General features: G+C 32.4%; 2 protein-coding genes and 1 long non-coding RNA gene across 7 annotated transcripts; 1 reads left to right on the forward strand and 2 right to left on the reverse strand.

Annotated features, from left to right (window-relative positions):
- Positions 1–1,240: 1,240 nt before the first annotated feature.
- On the reverse strand, positions 1,241–3,028 carry LOC123866398. Of its 2 annotated transcripts, none has more exons than XM_045907936.1 (4): positions 2,871–3,028; positions 2,415–2,445; positions 1,967–2,318; positions 1,241–1,501 (listed from the first exon to the last, which is right to left on the reverse strand). In XM_045907936.1, exons 1-4 carry the CDS (start codon positions 2,945–2,947, stop codon positions 1,374–1,376), a joined length of 588 nt encoding a protein of 195 aa, XP_045763892.1. In that variant the 5' UTR covers positions 2,948–3,028; the 3' UTR covers positions 1,241–1,373. The 2 variants fall into 2 exon arrangements, with proteins under 2 accessions (XP_045763892.1, XP_045763893.1); XM_045907937.1 differs by having other exon boundaries at positions 1,898–2,318.
- A 1,791-nt stretch (positions 3,029–4,819) lies between these two features.
- On the reverse strand, positions 4,820–15,545 carry LOC123866394 (uncharacterized protein DDB_G0286175-like). 4 transcript variants are annotated; one of them, XM_045907931.1, is made up of 4 exons: positions 15,413–15,545; positions 14,503–14,530; positions 5,753–6,365; positions 4,820–5,463 (listed from the first exon to the last, which is right to left on the reverse strand). In XM_045907931.1, exons 1-4 carry the CDS (start codon positions 15,484–15,486, stop codon positions 5,339–5,341), a joined length of 840 nt encoding a protein of 279 aa, XP_045763887.1. In that variant the 5' UTR covers positions 15,487–15,545; the 3' UTR covers positions 4,820–5,338. The 4 variants fall into 4 exon arrangements, with proteins under 4 accessions (XP_045763887.1, XP_045763888.1, XP_045763886.1 ...); XM_045907932.1 differs by lacking the exon at positions 5,753–6,365 and adding an exon at positions 13,020–13,608; XM_045907930.1 differs by lacking the exons at positions 14,503–14,530; positions 15,413–15,545 and adding exons at positions 7,626–7,653; positions 8,403–8,559.
- On the forward strand, positions 6,372–7,369 carry LOC123866404. The gene is made up of 3 exons (XR_006796185.1): positions 6,372–6,718; positions 7,062–7,063; positions 7,165–7,369. It is a non-coding gene; the product is annotated as an uncharacterized LOC123866404 (long non-coding RNA).
- Positions 15,546–15,830: the final 285 nt, after the last annotated feature.

Genomic DNA, 15,830 nt, shown 5'->3' on the forward strand with positions numbered 1-15,830 from the left:
CTAATAACAGATACATTTACAGATAATACATTCTCAGTTACAAAACCCGACTGCGATCGTTATTCCGTACCAGTGGTAAATTACTAATACGATAACGGTATTCCGAACCAGTGGTAAATTATTTTAACAATAAAAGTTTACTTGAATAAAAATATATTCTATTCTATTCTATCACCCCCTTAGATTCAGGACATCGCCCAGCATCCACGTTTACTGCAGCATAAATATTTATTTCTATACTTAGGTGTCCGAAAAATAAAATTATAACAGTTTGTAAAATTATTTATTTTTGCATTAAAGTGAAATGCATAATCTAAAATGAATTTGCATAAAACATTGGTAGATACAAACAATTATTCAAAATAAACACAATTTTTTACATGATACTTACTTAAGTAAAAAGTTTCATTTTCTTAAGTTTTTTACTAGGTAGGTACTGTATGATTCACATAACATTATGTAGTAATAAAATAAATAACATGGGTTTATTAGTTATTTTAAAAAGAAATGGCGCAATCATCATTCCACGACTCTCAAGTCACAATGCATGCGCTATCACGTCATACAACGCACGAATTTAACATTTTTGTTCAAAGATTTTTTTAGAAGACCACTAATGTTTTAATTGAAATGATTCGAAACATTGTTTAAACAAGGGTAAATTAAAAATTTATAACACCCCCGACAAGTGAAGGTTACAATAACTAGAAAAGAGCTGATAACTTTCAAAGGGCTGAACCGATTTTCTTAGATTATAGCTAAAAACACTCTCGATTAAGCCACCTTTCAAACAAAAAAACTAAATTAGAATCGGTTCATTAGTTTAGGAGCTACGATGCCACAGACAGATACACAGATACACACGTCAAACTTATAACACCGCTCTTTTTGGGTCGGGGGTTAAAAAAGCACACTTTCGCGACACGCAGTGTATCTTTGATGAAAGTAAAAAAAATGTGATGTTGTTTTGAAACCGATCACAAGAAAATCAGAATCAAAAATCATCCCTATATTTTTATCTAAATTCCTCTTTATCTACTACTAAGTGATCTACTCGGCTTCACTAGGGTTGATATAGGTACCTATATCTACATATATTATGCATATGTATAGCCTATGTCACTTCTTCTGGATAAAATAGCTTTGGTGAAAGCTATTTTAGCTTTCTAGCTATTTTTAGCTTATTAATTTCTAGCTTATTAGCTTAGCTAATGGTGAAAGAATTAATAAAAACAGTTCCGTAGTTTCAGAGTTTATCGATTACAAACATATAAACAAACAAATCTTTCCTCTCTTAGTATGGATTTTAAATCGCATCACTGACCGATCTTAAAATAACATCCTCCATAGTGATTGCTCGTATATTATTATATTTATTGCTGTGCTATATTCTTGTGCATTTCTTGAATTAATTGAGTCGTAATTTCTTGTAATTGTCCACTTAAACTATGCAATTTTTTCAATTGGTTGTCAACGCTGGAAGACGCTAACAATTGACTGCCTGGAATTTAAAATTATTATTATTCAATGGATAATTTTGATATAAGTACATATTATTATAATTATTATAATCCTGAAAAAAAATGCTTTATTTAAAGCTTAGTTTAAAACAAATTTTTATAAAAAAAAAAACTCCAAAGCAGGATGCGAGGTTTTAGGTCTGAAACAATGCATGATGATCACAAGTCTAGAACTAGAATTATAAGCAACTTTTTTTTTTAGATGTTTTCGGGTCTATTTTAACTACTTACTAATTATATTTTGTACCTGATCCTTGATCCACCAAAAGTTTCTTTAGATGTAATTTCCCATATAAAAAAACAATAATAGAATAATATTTTTAATCCTTGAAATATACAGTCTTATATTATTTAGTCTTTGAAACAAAATCAATTACCTGTATTTTTGACTGTGCTAATGTATCGCTAATAATAATTATTATTAATAATCACTTTATTTTGGTTACCTGAACCATAGCCAACATTAAAAAAATCCAATCCGTTATTTCCGGTTAGTACAAAACTCGTGCCATCGTTGTTGAGACTATCGGAGTTGCTATTTTGTGAAATGACGGTTCTTTGGCCATCGTTTACTGTTATAACTGTATTGCTGTTTTGAAGTCCGTTTTCAACATTAGAAATTGACGTAACTTTTCTGGACCCATCTGCACGCGATGGTCCTGCTTGAGGTTGATTAGCAGTTGGCGTAGTATCGACACCGAATCTGTTACCTAGTGTACCAGCTTGGTCTAATATAACCACATTATTTCTGTTCACTCCATTTCCGATATTTACTATAGTATTGCCATTATGTGATAACTGTAAAGAAAGTTCAAACACGTTTATATAGTGACGGTATAAATATCAATTATTATTATTAATTTTTGGAATCTTGATATTTTTATGATTACTTACCGTATTGCTTTCTAAGGGCAGGATCGCGTTCCTGAAAAATTACATTAAATTCATTGGATTACTCAAATTAAATTGATTTAAATTTTAAATGATAGATGCTTTTGACGATTCAAAAGAACTTGTAAAAGTCTAATTGAATAAAAATATTTTGAATTTGAATTTGAAATCTATTATACTACTAGCAATCGCCCGTGGTTTCAATCGGCGAAAATATTAACACTTTTTTCCTCTATCTTGTCGGAATTTCGAAAAATCCAGCCTTATTCTTTGTCTACATTATAAACGAAACATCTATTCAAAATTTCAGCTTTCTATGTCCAGGAGTCAGTCAGTGATTCAGGAATTTTCTTTCTATTTCTTTCTTATTAGATGTTATTTACAACATTACATTTCCACTGAATAAAAGAATCGGCAATCGATAATATTTATTATGATATTAAACTTAAAAGGAAATACCATGCTGGATTTGCTCCTGATAAGGACAAGTTGACCACTACAATAAAACAATAAAGGAATATTGACGAGTAATACATGATTATAAAGTTTTACTAAAGCGTACAGCAGCTACCGTCTTCTCTAACGCTTAATCACTGACTCGTAATGTGCACTTTAATTTATTTATGATAATATATAAGTACGTAATTTAAATAGTTGCGGGTCGAAGAGGTTAAAATGATAACGAAAAGTGTATAAACTAAAATATTACAAATGTAGTTATAATGAACATAGCCTGACTCTAAATTTATTTCATCCTCTATTATTGCATAGGCATTTTAAATGAAAAAATAAATTTTAGTGTTTTGAAAATAGCCTGTCACGCTTTTTACCATACTAGGGGTGGCGCTTCAAAATCGATGCTTGTTACCTACCTATTAATAAGTCTATGATTGGTACAGATTCCAAAATTCAAAAATCACTGTCAAACATTTTGACTCTAATATCTGCATCACAATCAATGATATACCTCCACGTAGGTATATTTATAAGCACAGTGTTTTTTTTTAACTGGGACAGGGAAACTATCTTAGGAAACTTCAGCTATTTTTGTGAAAACAGTTTGGTTTAGTCAATTTCTTGGCCAAGCGTGAGTTGTCCATAATAATCAGTGACTGCTTGAAAAGAAATAAAAAGATTTTTCATTATATTATTTTATTCCAGATTTTTTACAATTACTTTCAAATCGTCAAATGAACCTACAACTGGTTCGAAATACCTACCGAGAAGAGCCAGCAAGAAACTCGGTGGTTGCTCTTTTCAAAACTTCAATATAATATGTAGTATTATACCATGTAACTACTCGTGTATTATGTATAATTAATAATAATTACAAATTATTGTCAGACATGTCAATAATGTAGCAGTCTATAAAATTTGTTGAATTTTTCAATTAAACAATTATTAAACTTATAACAGCTAATCTATGAGTATGCCAAACAGTTCTTTTTTAAATCTTGTTATGGAAAATAATCCCAACGAAGACAAATGGAAAATCTTGTCGCATTAGAAAAACAAATATTTTACAACACATTATGTTTTTTGTGTTAATTATCTACTGGTGCAAATTAAGAACACTTAATAGTAGATTATGCAACATGGGGATAGTGTAATGTCTTACGTCACGGGCACCTGGATAAATCCCAAGCGAACGAGGGGTTTTAGAGTAGGTAACTCCCGAGCGTAGCGAGGGTGTTACATCTAGAATCCTGAGTGAAGCACGGGATTTAGGGGTGCCCAAGACTAAGACAGCATTATCCCCAAGTTGCATACTCTGCTTTTCACACCTCGCAATCAAAATCAAAATCAAAATCTTCGTATGCAATATCTGGGAGCAAATCGTTTAATACACTTTGAGCACTTTTGAACACTTTTAATAGTTTCCGGAGTTAGATTATTGCTGCCATCATCATCATCACTCGACATTTTAATTTCAAGTTAAATAAATAATTTATTTCAATAACACCATAATATAACGTTTCGCATAAGGTTTCGCAGATAAGTTTTGAAGGAAATTTTCAATATTCTTTAATCTATGGTTTGTGAAAGACAGAGACGCCATCACTCATCAAAGCGAGATAGAAAATTTAAATCGCGCGTGTGAGAGGGACACCATCATACGTCGAAGCGAGATAGTTGATAACTAAAATCTTTTTGGATGCTACATTACGCCCCATGGGCTTTTTATACAACATTATTGCCCGGCATTATTATTGCATCATAGGAATGTAATGACTTAGATTACCTTTAGAATAACAGGTCAGTAATAAGGCATTCTGGAGCGAGTGGTGTGAAAAGTAACTTTTACTGCAAGCATTATTTACAATCGTATATAACGCAATTAAAATATGTAGGTATTTAAGGGTATTATTAAATAAGTTACCTAAAGGATGTAAGTAAAAATCACTGAGGATTTTCATGGCATGTTGTTATGTAGTTTCATGATTACAAATCAAAAAAATATATATTGCAGTTACTGTAAACTATAATACTTCATAAAATAGCCACAATGAAAGATTTTGGCATATAAATAGATTACATTATTGTCATAGACGCAGTCAGAATAATTATGAAACAACCGCTACTCAATTCATTATTTATTATTTAAATTATTTATTAATTATACCTGGTACAATAGTGCTCTCCAATGGAAGTTGGTTGTTCAATAAGACCTTTTTTCTCATACAACTAACAACTTTCTTTAACAGTACCCATACATTACAACAATTCACTCACATTCTGTTATAACAACAACTTTTTTTGTAATAACAATGTTTTATGACTATTTGAGCACAATTAGATTAAAATTATTGTGAGCATCATTACATTACAAGTGGCTAAAGGAAAATCTTAAATTTTTTTCTGTTTACAACTTTTACTGTTTAGCATTTTAGCAATGGGGTTTTGAATATCCTTAATCAGTTTCAATGTTACTGTAATTTCATGTTTAGTCTTGCCGCTTCTTGTCTCAATTGTGCTTTAATTTGCTCTAATTGTGCTGACACGGCGTACAATGTTTTCAATTGAGGACCTCTGTTTATCGGCTGTGAACTTCCTGCAATTATTCAAAAGGAGATATTTAAAAGATTTTTCGTTAAATTCGTGCTAGTCTACTATATAATTAATTTTGCTACTGAGCGGCAGCTTTCTATCAAGCGGGTTGCATGCACAAGCGGGGATACTGTTTATCTGTAGTAATATTATTATTGTTAAAATACAGTATCGCCTTATAAGATTTCTTACATAATAGACTATTTGTGTGGGCACCTTTTAAATCTTAGTCAAGCAATCACGTGTGACAAGTTGTATCTATTAAAAATCATGTTAATTACAATTAATTTTACCTGTATTTAAAATGTGTATATTTTCACCATTTGCTTGGTATGTGCTCCAGGCTCCATCATTACGTACTGGTTGTATTGGTTGGCCATTTACGTAGACCGGACTAGTACTAGTTCTTGTTTCATAGCCACCATTATTGCTGGGATTGCTAGCTCTGTTTTCTGTTTGAGGGTTTCTGCTGCCACTATTCACTGGTGCAGCAGGTTGTAATGGTCGGCCGTTAACAAGGATCTGATTATGATTATTTATGCCATAGCCAACATTGAAAAGACCAGCGTCACTCAAAAAAGATGTTCCACCATTATTTCTAGTATTGTAAGGTCTGCTTTGGGTTTGAAGGGTTCTAGGGTCGGTATTTAGTGATACTGTGTTGCGGTTATCATATCCATGTCCAATGTTAGCTGTAGATCCAAGATACTGATTTGGACGTGGTGTTCCTGGGTTAGTTGGGTTGTTATTGTACGTCAGAGGACTATCACCAAATCTGTTATCAGGCTGGGATCTACCGTGTTGAGTGGGACCAGCACTATTGACATTTGGGCCAAAATCTATGACATTGTGTCTGTGATTGCCATTTCCAATATCCGTGACTTCAACTTGACGTTTGTATTGTGGCTAAAAATAAATTAGGTATACGTTATCAAAACTTGTACAATAGTATAGTTAAAATATCATATTTTGTTCGATTTTGTTCATTATTTAATTATCTAGCTAGCAACTAGCAACCACCCGCGGTTTCGCTCCCGTACAAATTTTGAAAAATCTGGCTTTGTTACTTATCTACGAAGCATCTACTTACTTATATACGAAGTTACTTATATATGAAACATCCCTGTGCAAAATTTTAGCTTTCTAGGTCCAACCATTTTGGCTAGGTGTTGATGAGTCAGTTAGTGAGTGAGTCAGAACTTTTCTTTTTTATATTACTATATGCAATAGGTAAGTGTTGCTAGTGTCTTATATTTCGAGTTTCATATCAACCCATTGATTCAATGCAAAGATTAGGTCTTAATATTTTTTATAAAATCCTAATATGTACTTTTTTTGCTAAAAACGCACATATAACTCCGAAAAGTTATAAGTGCATGCCTGACATTAAGTCCCCAAATAGGAAGCCTACTACTTTGCTATGACTGCTTTGTTATTAGCAATTTAATATCACACACCGAAAAATATCGTGAGAAAACCTGCATTACCTGAGAGTTCTCCATAATGTTTTCAAGATGTATGAACTCTGCTTATCTAAACTTGGCCAGTTTGGTGGACTATGGCCTAAACCCATTCTCGTTCTAAAGGAAGATCCGTACTCAGAAGTGGGTGGCAATGGGTGATGATAATGGATGATGACTGATGATAATGATGCCAACATATTTTGAATGGTATATTAAAAAGTCACATAAATAAGTGTTGCTAGTGTCTTATATTTCGAGTTTCATATCAACCCACTGATTCAATGCAAAGATTAGGTCTTAATATTTTTTATAAAATCCTAATATGTACTTTTTTTGCTAAAAACGCACATATAACTCCGAAAAGTTATAAGTGCATGCCTGACATTAAGTCCCCAAATAGGAAGCCTACTACTTTGCTATGACTGCTTTGTTATTAGCAATTTAATATCACACACCGAAAAATATCGTGAGAAAACCTGCATTACCTGAGAGTTCTCCATAATGTTTTCAAGATGTATGAACTCTGCTTATCTAAACTTGGCCAGTTTGGTGGACTATGGCCTAAACCCATTCTCGTTCTAAAGGAAGATCCGTACTCAGAAGTGGGTGGCAATGGGTGATGATAATGGATGATGACTGATGATAATGATGCCAACATATTTTGAATGGTATATTAAAAAGTCACATAAATTATAAAACCTACCGCTTCATAGTTGTCGTTGAACTGGCTTCTGAAAAAAGTAAAAAACAATTTATTAATTTTAATTAAGTCTATAAGCATAAGATGAAGTACTATATTATTTACTGTCGTTTATCTGTGAAATAAAATTAATGTTTATCTAAAATAGTTGATGCCCGTGATTTCTTCTGCGTGGGTAAAGTTTGTTTGAATATCCGTATATCTACGAGTAATTTACACATGAATTTGCTTTTACATACACTTTTGTGATAAAAAGGAGCCAATCTCACTCTCCAGGTCTTTAACTATATCTACTTTTTATATTAAAAATGACATCGATCCGTTGCTCCGATGCTCTGGCTTAATAGGGATACACGAATTGTTCAAAGAAGCAGAAAAAATCAAAATCACTTGTGGCTACTGCTTGTTATATTAAACTAAATGATGCCTGCGATTGAGTCCCATGGATTTTTTTCTTAAATTCCGTGGGATATGTACGATTTTCCGAGATAAAAAGTAGCTTGTGTCACTTTCAGGACTATATTATTATCCATGCGGAAAATTTCTGGACACAATACACACAATACAAAAAGTACACAATATATAAAAAAAATTAACATCCATTTTAAATCACAATTCAATCCATTAAGCGCAGTTTAAGTGAGAAAAGAACATCTTAAAAAATTTAATCATCGTCAGCTATAAGGAAAACATTCACATTAAATTGAGTTATACTTTTTGTTACAGAAAATATTACTGATTTAAAGTATATTACTAGTTTAATAGCATATAAATACGCACCGTCCGGTAACTTTTTCAGATAAAAATATTATCAAAATCAAACTAAAAAGAAATATGGATGAGCAATACATTTTTAACATTTGGTTTTGCAAGATTATGTACGTGTGGTTACGTGTCTATCCAGACGCGTAATCACAACTTGTGGTACATGCAAGAATATAGTACTTTATATATTAACCAGCTCGTTGCGGGTTAGGTGAGGTCAAAATGATAATGTGTCTACTATACTATAATACTCTATTATGTGAAAACCCAAACAATATACATTGTTTTCTTAAAATACTATGTAGATATGTGAACATACTTAAAACAGTTGATAAAGCTAGGAGATGAGCTTTTGCATCTAAGTTCCGAAAATTATTATATACTCGTACTACATGTGTATTTGTGTAGTCTAAACGTATCCATTTTTGATATTTAGGTAGTTGATTTTGAAATACAATATGGAAATAATTCTTTCCGATAAAGCTTTTACATATTCATCACTTTTGTAAATGGGACTTAAAACACTATATCTACTACTGCAACTACTTATACTCTACTACTTTAATAATAACTACAGTATTACTATTAAAGAGGATCGTCTAGTTAGTTGTACAGTGTATATTAGTAGTAAAGTCAAAGTCAAAATCATTTATTCAAAGTAGGTACAATTGTTCTCTTTTTGATGGTCGAAATTGTTAAATTTGTACGATATAGTGGTGATAATTAATTACGTAACTTAAAACTAAAGCTACGAGGGTTCCAAACGCGCCGAAGTCTGAGAAGAGCCCACAACAATAGGAACAATAGGATTTTCCGATCAGTTTACGTTTTACGAAAACTTTGAACTCCCCTGGGAGACATCCCCAATATATCTTCTGGAAGCTTATTATAAAAAAGTACACAGTTAGTAGTAGTGTTTTCATACAAAAAGCGATAACGTTTTTCTCCCCGTAAATGTAATACAATTTTTATAATTTTTAGAAATGTTGTAGATACATATAATGAAGAACTGTGCTCGTTCTTGGTACTAGCGTCTAATCTCTATCGCGATAGAGATTAGACGCTAGTAACATTTAACATAAGCAACATTCTTTAAAATTAAAACGTACGAGCACACTTCGCTGCCTTCTCCGATATCGTGAAACAGATAGCATTTTTGAAAATACCTACTCGCATCGGATTTTGTCACTAGACGATAGTACGATAGTCTAAATAAATAGTTCTTGAACGAAGTCATGACAACCTTTTTTAACTTCTAAAAGAAGTAGGTAACTATTGATTGTTGCGATTTCTATTTATCCTGTCAGTTTCATTATGTATAAATAATGTATAGGTACCTACCTAAAATAAGGGTCATTTTCATTTTCGTTTTCATTTATCCCGACTAATATCATCTATCTACTATTCACGACCCATCCCTTTTAACGATTTTGACATTCAGAGGTAGTTTGCATTGCGTGAGGGATGGATAAAGACTAAATGCTTTTTGTTCGGGAAAATCAAAGAGTTCCCACCGGATTTTGAAAAAACCTAATTCCACATGGACGAAGTCACGGGCATCAACTAAGCTACTACTGGCACAAGTAAAGGAAAAAATCCGAAAACCGTGAATTTGTGTTTACATCATTAAAAAAAATTAATTGTGTTCATGAACAAATAAATAATTAATTAGTATTTTCAATTTTGAAAGGAAGATAAGTGTACCAAGTGGGTAGTACCAAGTATCATATACCTTTACATCCTAAGACAGATTTTTATTTATTTTAATGCATAATAGTTTTTGATTTATCGTGTATAATGTCGGAATAGATATCCAAGTACGGAACCCTCGGTGCGCGAGACTGTGTCTGTGTATCTGTCTGTGGCATCGTAGCTCCTAAACTAATGAACCGATTTTAATTTAATTTTTTTGGTTTGAAAGGTGGTTTGATCGAGAGTGTTCTTAGCTATAATCCAAGAAAATCGGTTGAGCCGTTTGAAAGTAATCAGCTCTTTTCTAGTTATTACTGTAACCTTCACTTGTCGGGGGTGTTATAAATGTTTAATTTACACTTGTTCTAATATATAACACCGGTTAGGTCAATTTTTTTCGTTTAAAATATATGCCACTCGAACCTTTAAAACAAATCCGTTGACAATATCGAATTTAATGGTTTTTGATCTGTAATAAAAAAAATTGCAACATTGTATTAAGCAGCAATATCGAAAAAAATAGTCTTTGAGTTAGCTTTGAAACTACTTTGTAAAAGTTAATTGAATGAAATTTTTCTTCTATTCAGTGCTATAAATTTGGTATTGTACTGTGTAGTAAGTCAAATTGTAGAATGAGTAGTTGAACCCATTGTAGATTACAATGGGTTCGGAAAATCCAGAAGAACCAGCAAGAAACATGGGGATTGCTCTTTTCAAGACTTGAATACAGTATTATCTATGGTATTATGCCATGTTCTCGTATATTATGTTTGAGTAAATATGCCGGTTTTTGTGTTTCACTGGTGTTTTTTGGTGGTGGAACTGACTGGGAAGCGCTCTAAAGGCGGCGGCGTGTGTCGGCGAGCGCCGCGCCGGCACAGACGAAGTCCATACTTACATAGTTTCTCTAACTTGTAAATAACTACAAACCTGACTTTGGCTAATATGTGTACAGACGAGAGAAAAAAAAGTGATTGCAGCTGGATCATCATCATCGTCAAGTCCACGCTTTTTTTCACTTGTAACTTTTTTTCATGAGTATAATTTTAAAAGATTTTTTTAAATTGTGAAAGTATGCTCATGAAAAGCATATTATATAAAATATTCTGTATCTACATTCAACTCGCTCTAGCTCCTGCACAATATTAAATAAGAATATTGGTATATTTTGATGTATATAGTAAAAGTCTATTTTATTACAAGTAATAATATTTTATTTAAACATTGACACAATAGTTATCATTATAAAATTAAATATAAGTAAGTTTAAGATATACATAAGCTATTTTTACAACACCGAACAACCAAACAGAACAAATAAACAAATAATAAAAATTAAATGTGCCGCATTAGAAAAACAAATATAATAACCAAAAATTGATAGCTTAATGTATGTACCTACCCTACCTTGTGCTTTTTTGTGTCAATTACTTATTGGTTCAAATTACAAAATTAAGTATTATTTACAAACGCATATAACGTATTTAAGATAAGTATTTAAGAACAATATTAAATTTTTATTAATTTATTAAATAATATTATCTAGAGGGTATAATTAAAAATCCCTGATGTTTTGTAGAGCATGTTGTTATCTAGTTTCATGATTACAAATCTAAAAAATATTACTATAAACAATAATATACAAAAATTCATGAAACAGCCATAATGAATTAATGAATGATTTTTGCTTATAAACAGATTATAATATTGTCATAGATGCAGTCAGAATCATGAAACAACCTCTAATGGATTTAATTACACCCTGTACAATAGTGCACTCTTATAGAAGTTTCTTATTCAATACTGTAACCTTATCTCACTTATAGCAACACTTTCGTCAACATTTCTATACATTACCACAATTCATTCTGACCTTGTGTTATAACTTTTTTTTGTAAGAACAATGTTTTTTATCTATTTGAGCACGATTAAATTACAATTAAACAATTAAATTACTAAGTCCTGGGCTTCAAAATTAGAGTTTAATACATAGGTACACCATATTATATAGATATTCTATTTATTCTATTCTAATTGTGAGCATCATTTAATTACAAAATCTTAAACAAAATCTTCGGTTGAACTGGCCATGGCATTAAGAATTTTACAATTCAAAACATTTACTATTTAACATTTTAGAAAAATTGGATTTAATTTCAATGTTACTGTAATTTCATGTTTAGTCTTGCCGCTTTCTGTCTTAATATGGCTTTAATTTGCGCTATTTGTGCTGACATGGCATACAATGTTTTCAATTAGGTACGTCTATTTATCGGCTGTGCACTTCCTGTTACTATTCGAAGACATTTTATTTAGAGTTGGATCTAGGTACTATATTATTTACTTATGCTACTGAGTGGCAGCTTGCTGTCGAGCGGGTTGCATGGATACTGTTAATCTGTAATAAATAATAATATTATTGTTAAAAATTACACTATCACCTTATAAGCAAGATGTCTTACTTAGATTTGTGTGGTGAAAGATTTGGGTAATCAACTAATCATATTAGTTACTTCTAATTAGAGTAAATTATAAGACAATATTTAAAATCTTTCAATTTTGCACCTTTAAATCTTAAACGTTGACAACCCCCCTGGTTGTCTTATAAGTGGGAGGCCTCGGGTTCGATCCGCAGCAGGGGCAATTTGGGAATTTATAGTTTCTAATAAATAGTCTATGGTGAGGCTTCGGCCGTGGCTAGTTACCACCCTACTGGCAAAGCCGTACCGCCAAGCAAATTAGCTTTCCACTACGATGCCCTGTAGAAACAGATGACGGGCATGGACCTAATGAAACTGTCATACACGCTTCCATCTTAGACTGCATCATCACTTACTATCAGGTGAGATCGCAGTCAAAGGCTAACTTGTATTGAAAAAAAGTCAAGCATAATATATGACGAGTTTCATCTATTAGAAAAATCATGGTGATAACAAATACCTGTATTTAAAATGCGTATTGTTTGACCGTTTGTTTGGTATGTGCTCCAGGCTCCATCATTACGTGCTGGTTGTATTGGTTGGCCATTAACGTAGACCGGACTATTGCTAGTTCTTGTCCCATAGCCGCCAATATTGTTGGGGTTGCCGGTGCTGCTTTGAGTTTGAGGGGTTCTGTTGTCACTATACAGTGGCGCAATAGGTTGTATTTGTCTGCCGTCAACAGAGATATGATTACGATTATTTTCTCCGTAACCGACATTAAAAACATCAGTTCCACTCAAAAAAGATGTTCCGTCAGATCTAGTTCTAGTGTTAGGCTTTAAATCTACTATGTTGAGGTTATCATTTCCGTGTCCAATGTTAATTGTAGATCCATGATACTGATTTGAAAGTGGCGTTTCTGGGTTAGTTGGGTTGTCATTGTATGCAGGAGGACTGGCATCGAATCTGCTGCGTGATACTTCAAGCTGGGATCCACCGTGTTGAGTTGGTGGAGCACTGTTGGTATTTGGGCCAAAATCTATGACATTGTTTCTATAACTGCCAATTCCAATATCCGTGACTTCAACTTGACGTTTGTATCGTGGCTAAAAATAAATTATACGTTATGAAAACTTGTAGTAGATAGATACAAGTGTAAATTAAAGATTTATAACACCTCCGACAAGTGAAGGTTACACTAACTAGAAAAGAGCTGATAACTTTCAAACGGCTGAACTGATTTTCTTGGATTATAGCTACACTCTCGATCAAGCCACCTTTCAAACAAAAAAAACTAGATTAAAATCGGTTCATCAGTTTAGGAGCTATGATGCCACAGACAGATACACAGATACACACGTCAAACTTATAACACCCCTCTTTTTGGGTCGGGAGATTTTGTTCAATATAATATTATGTATATCTAGCAAGAGACTAGCAATCACGCTCCCGCAGTTTCGCAGTATTGATTTAGTTAGTCAGTCAGTCAGTCAGGATTATTTTTATATTTAAAATGAATAGTGTTGCAATACCTAATATTTCAGGACTTTACCAGAAACGTCATTTTGTAAAGTTCCGTATTAATTCACTAAATAAATTCGCAGGTTAGTTCTTGGTTATTTTTATAAAAAGCTACTTTTTTTGCTTAAAATGCACATGTAAATTCGAAGAATTATAAGTGCATCCCCGGGATTGAACTCTAGACCTCCCAAATAGGAGGTCGTCGTCGTAACTACTAGGCTATCACCGCTTACAATTAAATATCCCTTGTTAACGGTGACGAAAATTATCATGAGGAATCCTGCATTGCCAGAGAGTTCTCCACAAATCTAACGATGTGTGAAGTCTGCCAATCTGCATTTGGCCAGCGTGTTGGACTATGGCTTAAACCCCTTATCATTCTAAAGTGCTCAGTAGTGGGTGGTGATCGGTTGATGATGATTGATAATGTTGAGGTTAATATATTTTGAATAAAAAGTCAAATAATGTACAAAACCTACCATTTCATGGTTGCTGTTGAGCTGGCTTCTGAAATATTGATAAAACAATTTATTAATTTAATTAAGTCTATAAAACTTATTTATATTTTATTCATATAAATAAAATTTATTTAAGTATATAAATTACTTAAGTATATAAAATTAATATATAAGCATATATTAATTTATGGTCATTCACGGAATAACTGTTAAATACATTTTAATTATACAAGATGACTTCGTTTGCGCGATAGGTAGTTTAAATTAACGTATAGTTCACACGTGACTCCGGGTTTTTAACGTACCTACTCCACTATCTACGCCAAAAATTATAGCAATCCGTTGCTCCATTGAAAAGTTACTGAAGGACAAACCAACGAACAAAACACTTGCTTTTATTACGTACGGATTACTAGGGACAAAAAAATATTAAAATAAGCAGCAAAATTGAACTCATTTGTGGCTACTGGATGTAATATTAAGTACATACTAGATAATGCCCGCGATTTCGTCCGCGTGAATTTAAGGTTTTAAAAATCCAGTGGGACCTGTGTGATTTTTCGGGATAAAAAGTAGCTTGTGCCACTCTCAAGACTTTAACTATGTACATATCCATACAAAAAATCACGCTAATTCGTTGCTGCTCCGTTGCGGCATGATTGTAAAGGACTTACTAAACCAACAAATAAACACATTTTGCATGCAGTAGTGATATTCTAAAACATGATTTTATTTAAATTTCAAAGAAAAGAATATAGTAAGTATATTACAAAAAATCTGATATGTGAGGAATGAACATCTCAAAAAAATATTCATCGTCAGCTATAAGGAAAACGTTACAAATAAAATTATTTTGAGTATTACTATTTCTTATAAACAATATTTATGTTTTAAGGTATATTACAAGTATTAATAGAATATAAATACGCACCGCCCAGTAACTTTGTCAGATAAAAACATCACAACAATAACTATACTAGAAACAAAAATGGATGAATAATACATTTTTAACGTTTGGTTTTGCAAGGTTACGCGTGGCTATGTGCGTTCTCAGACGAGTAATCACAACTTGTGGTACATTTAAGGATATAGTACTTTATATAATATTAACCAGCTCGTTGCGGGTTAAGTGAGGTCAAAGTGATAATATTTCTTTTATACTTACTATAATACTCTAATAAGTGAAAAACCGGCCAAGTGTGAGTCAGACCCGCGCCCCGAGGGTTACTTACTTGGGTATTTTTTTCGATATTTTGCACGATAAATCAAAAACTATTATGCAGCAAAAAAAAAGGGTTTTAGAATGTACAGGTAAAGCCCTTTCATAATATAATAGCACACTTGGTATA

The sequence above is a fragment of the Maniola jurtina genome, chromosome 6 (assembly GCF_905333055.1).
Source record: "Maniola jurtina chromosome 6, ilManJurt1.1, whole genome shotgun sequence".
Lineage (NCBI taxonomy): Eukaryota > Metazoa > Arthropoda > Insecta > Lepidoptera > Nymphalidae > Maniola > Maniola jurtina.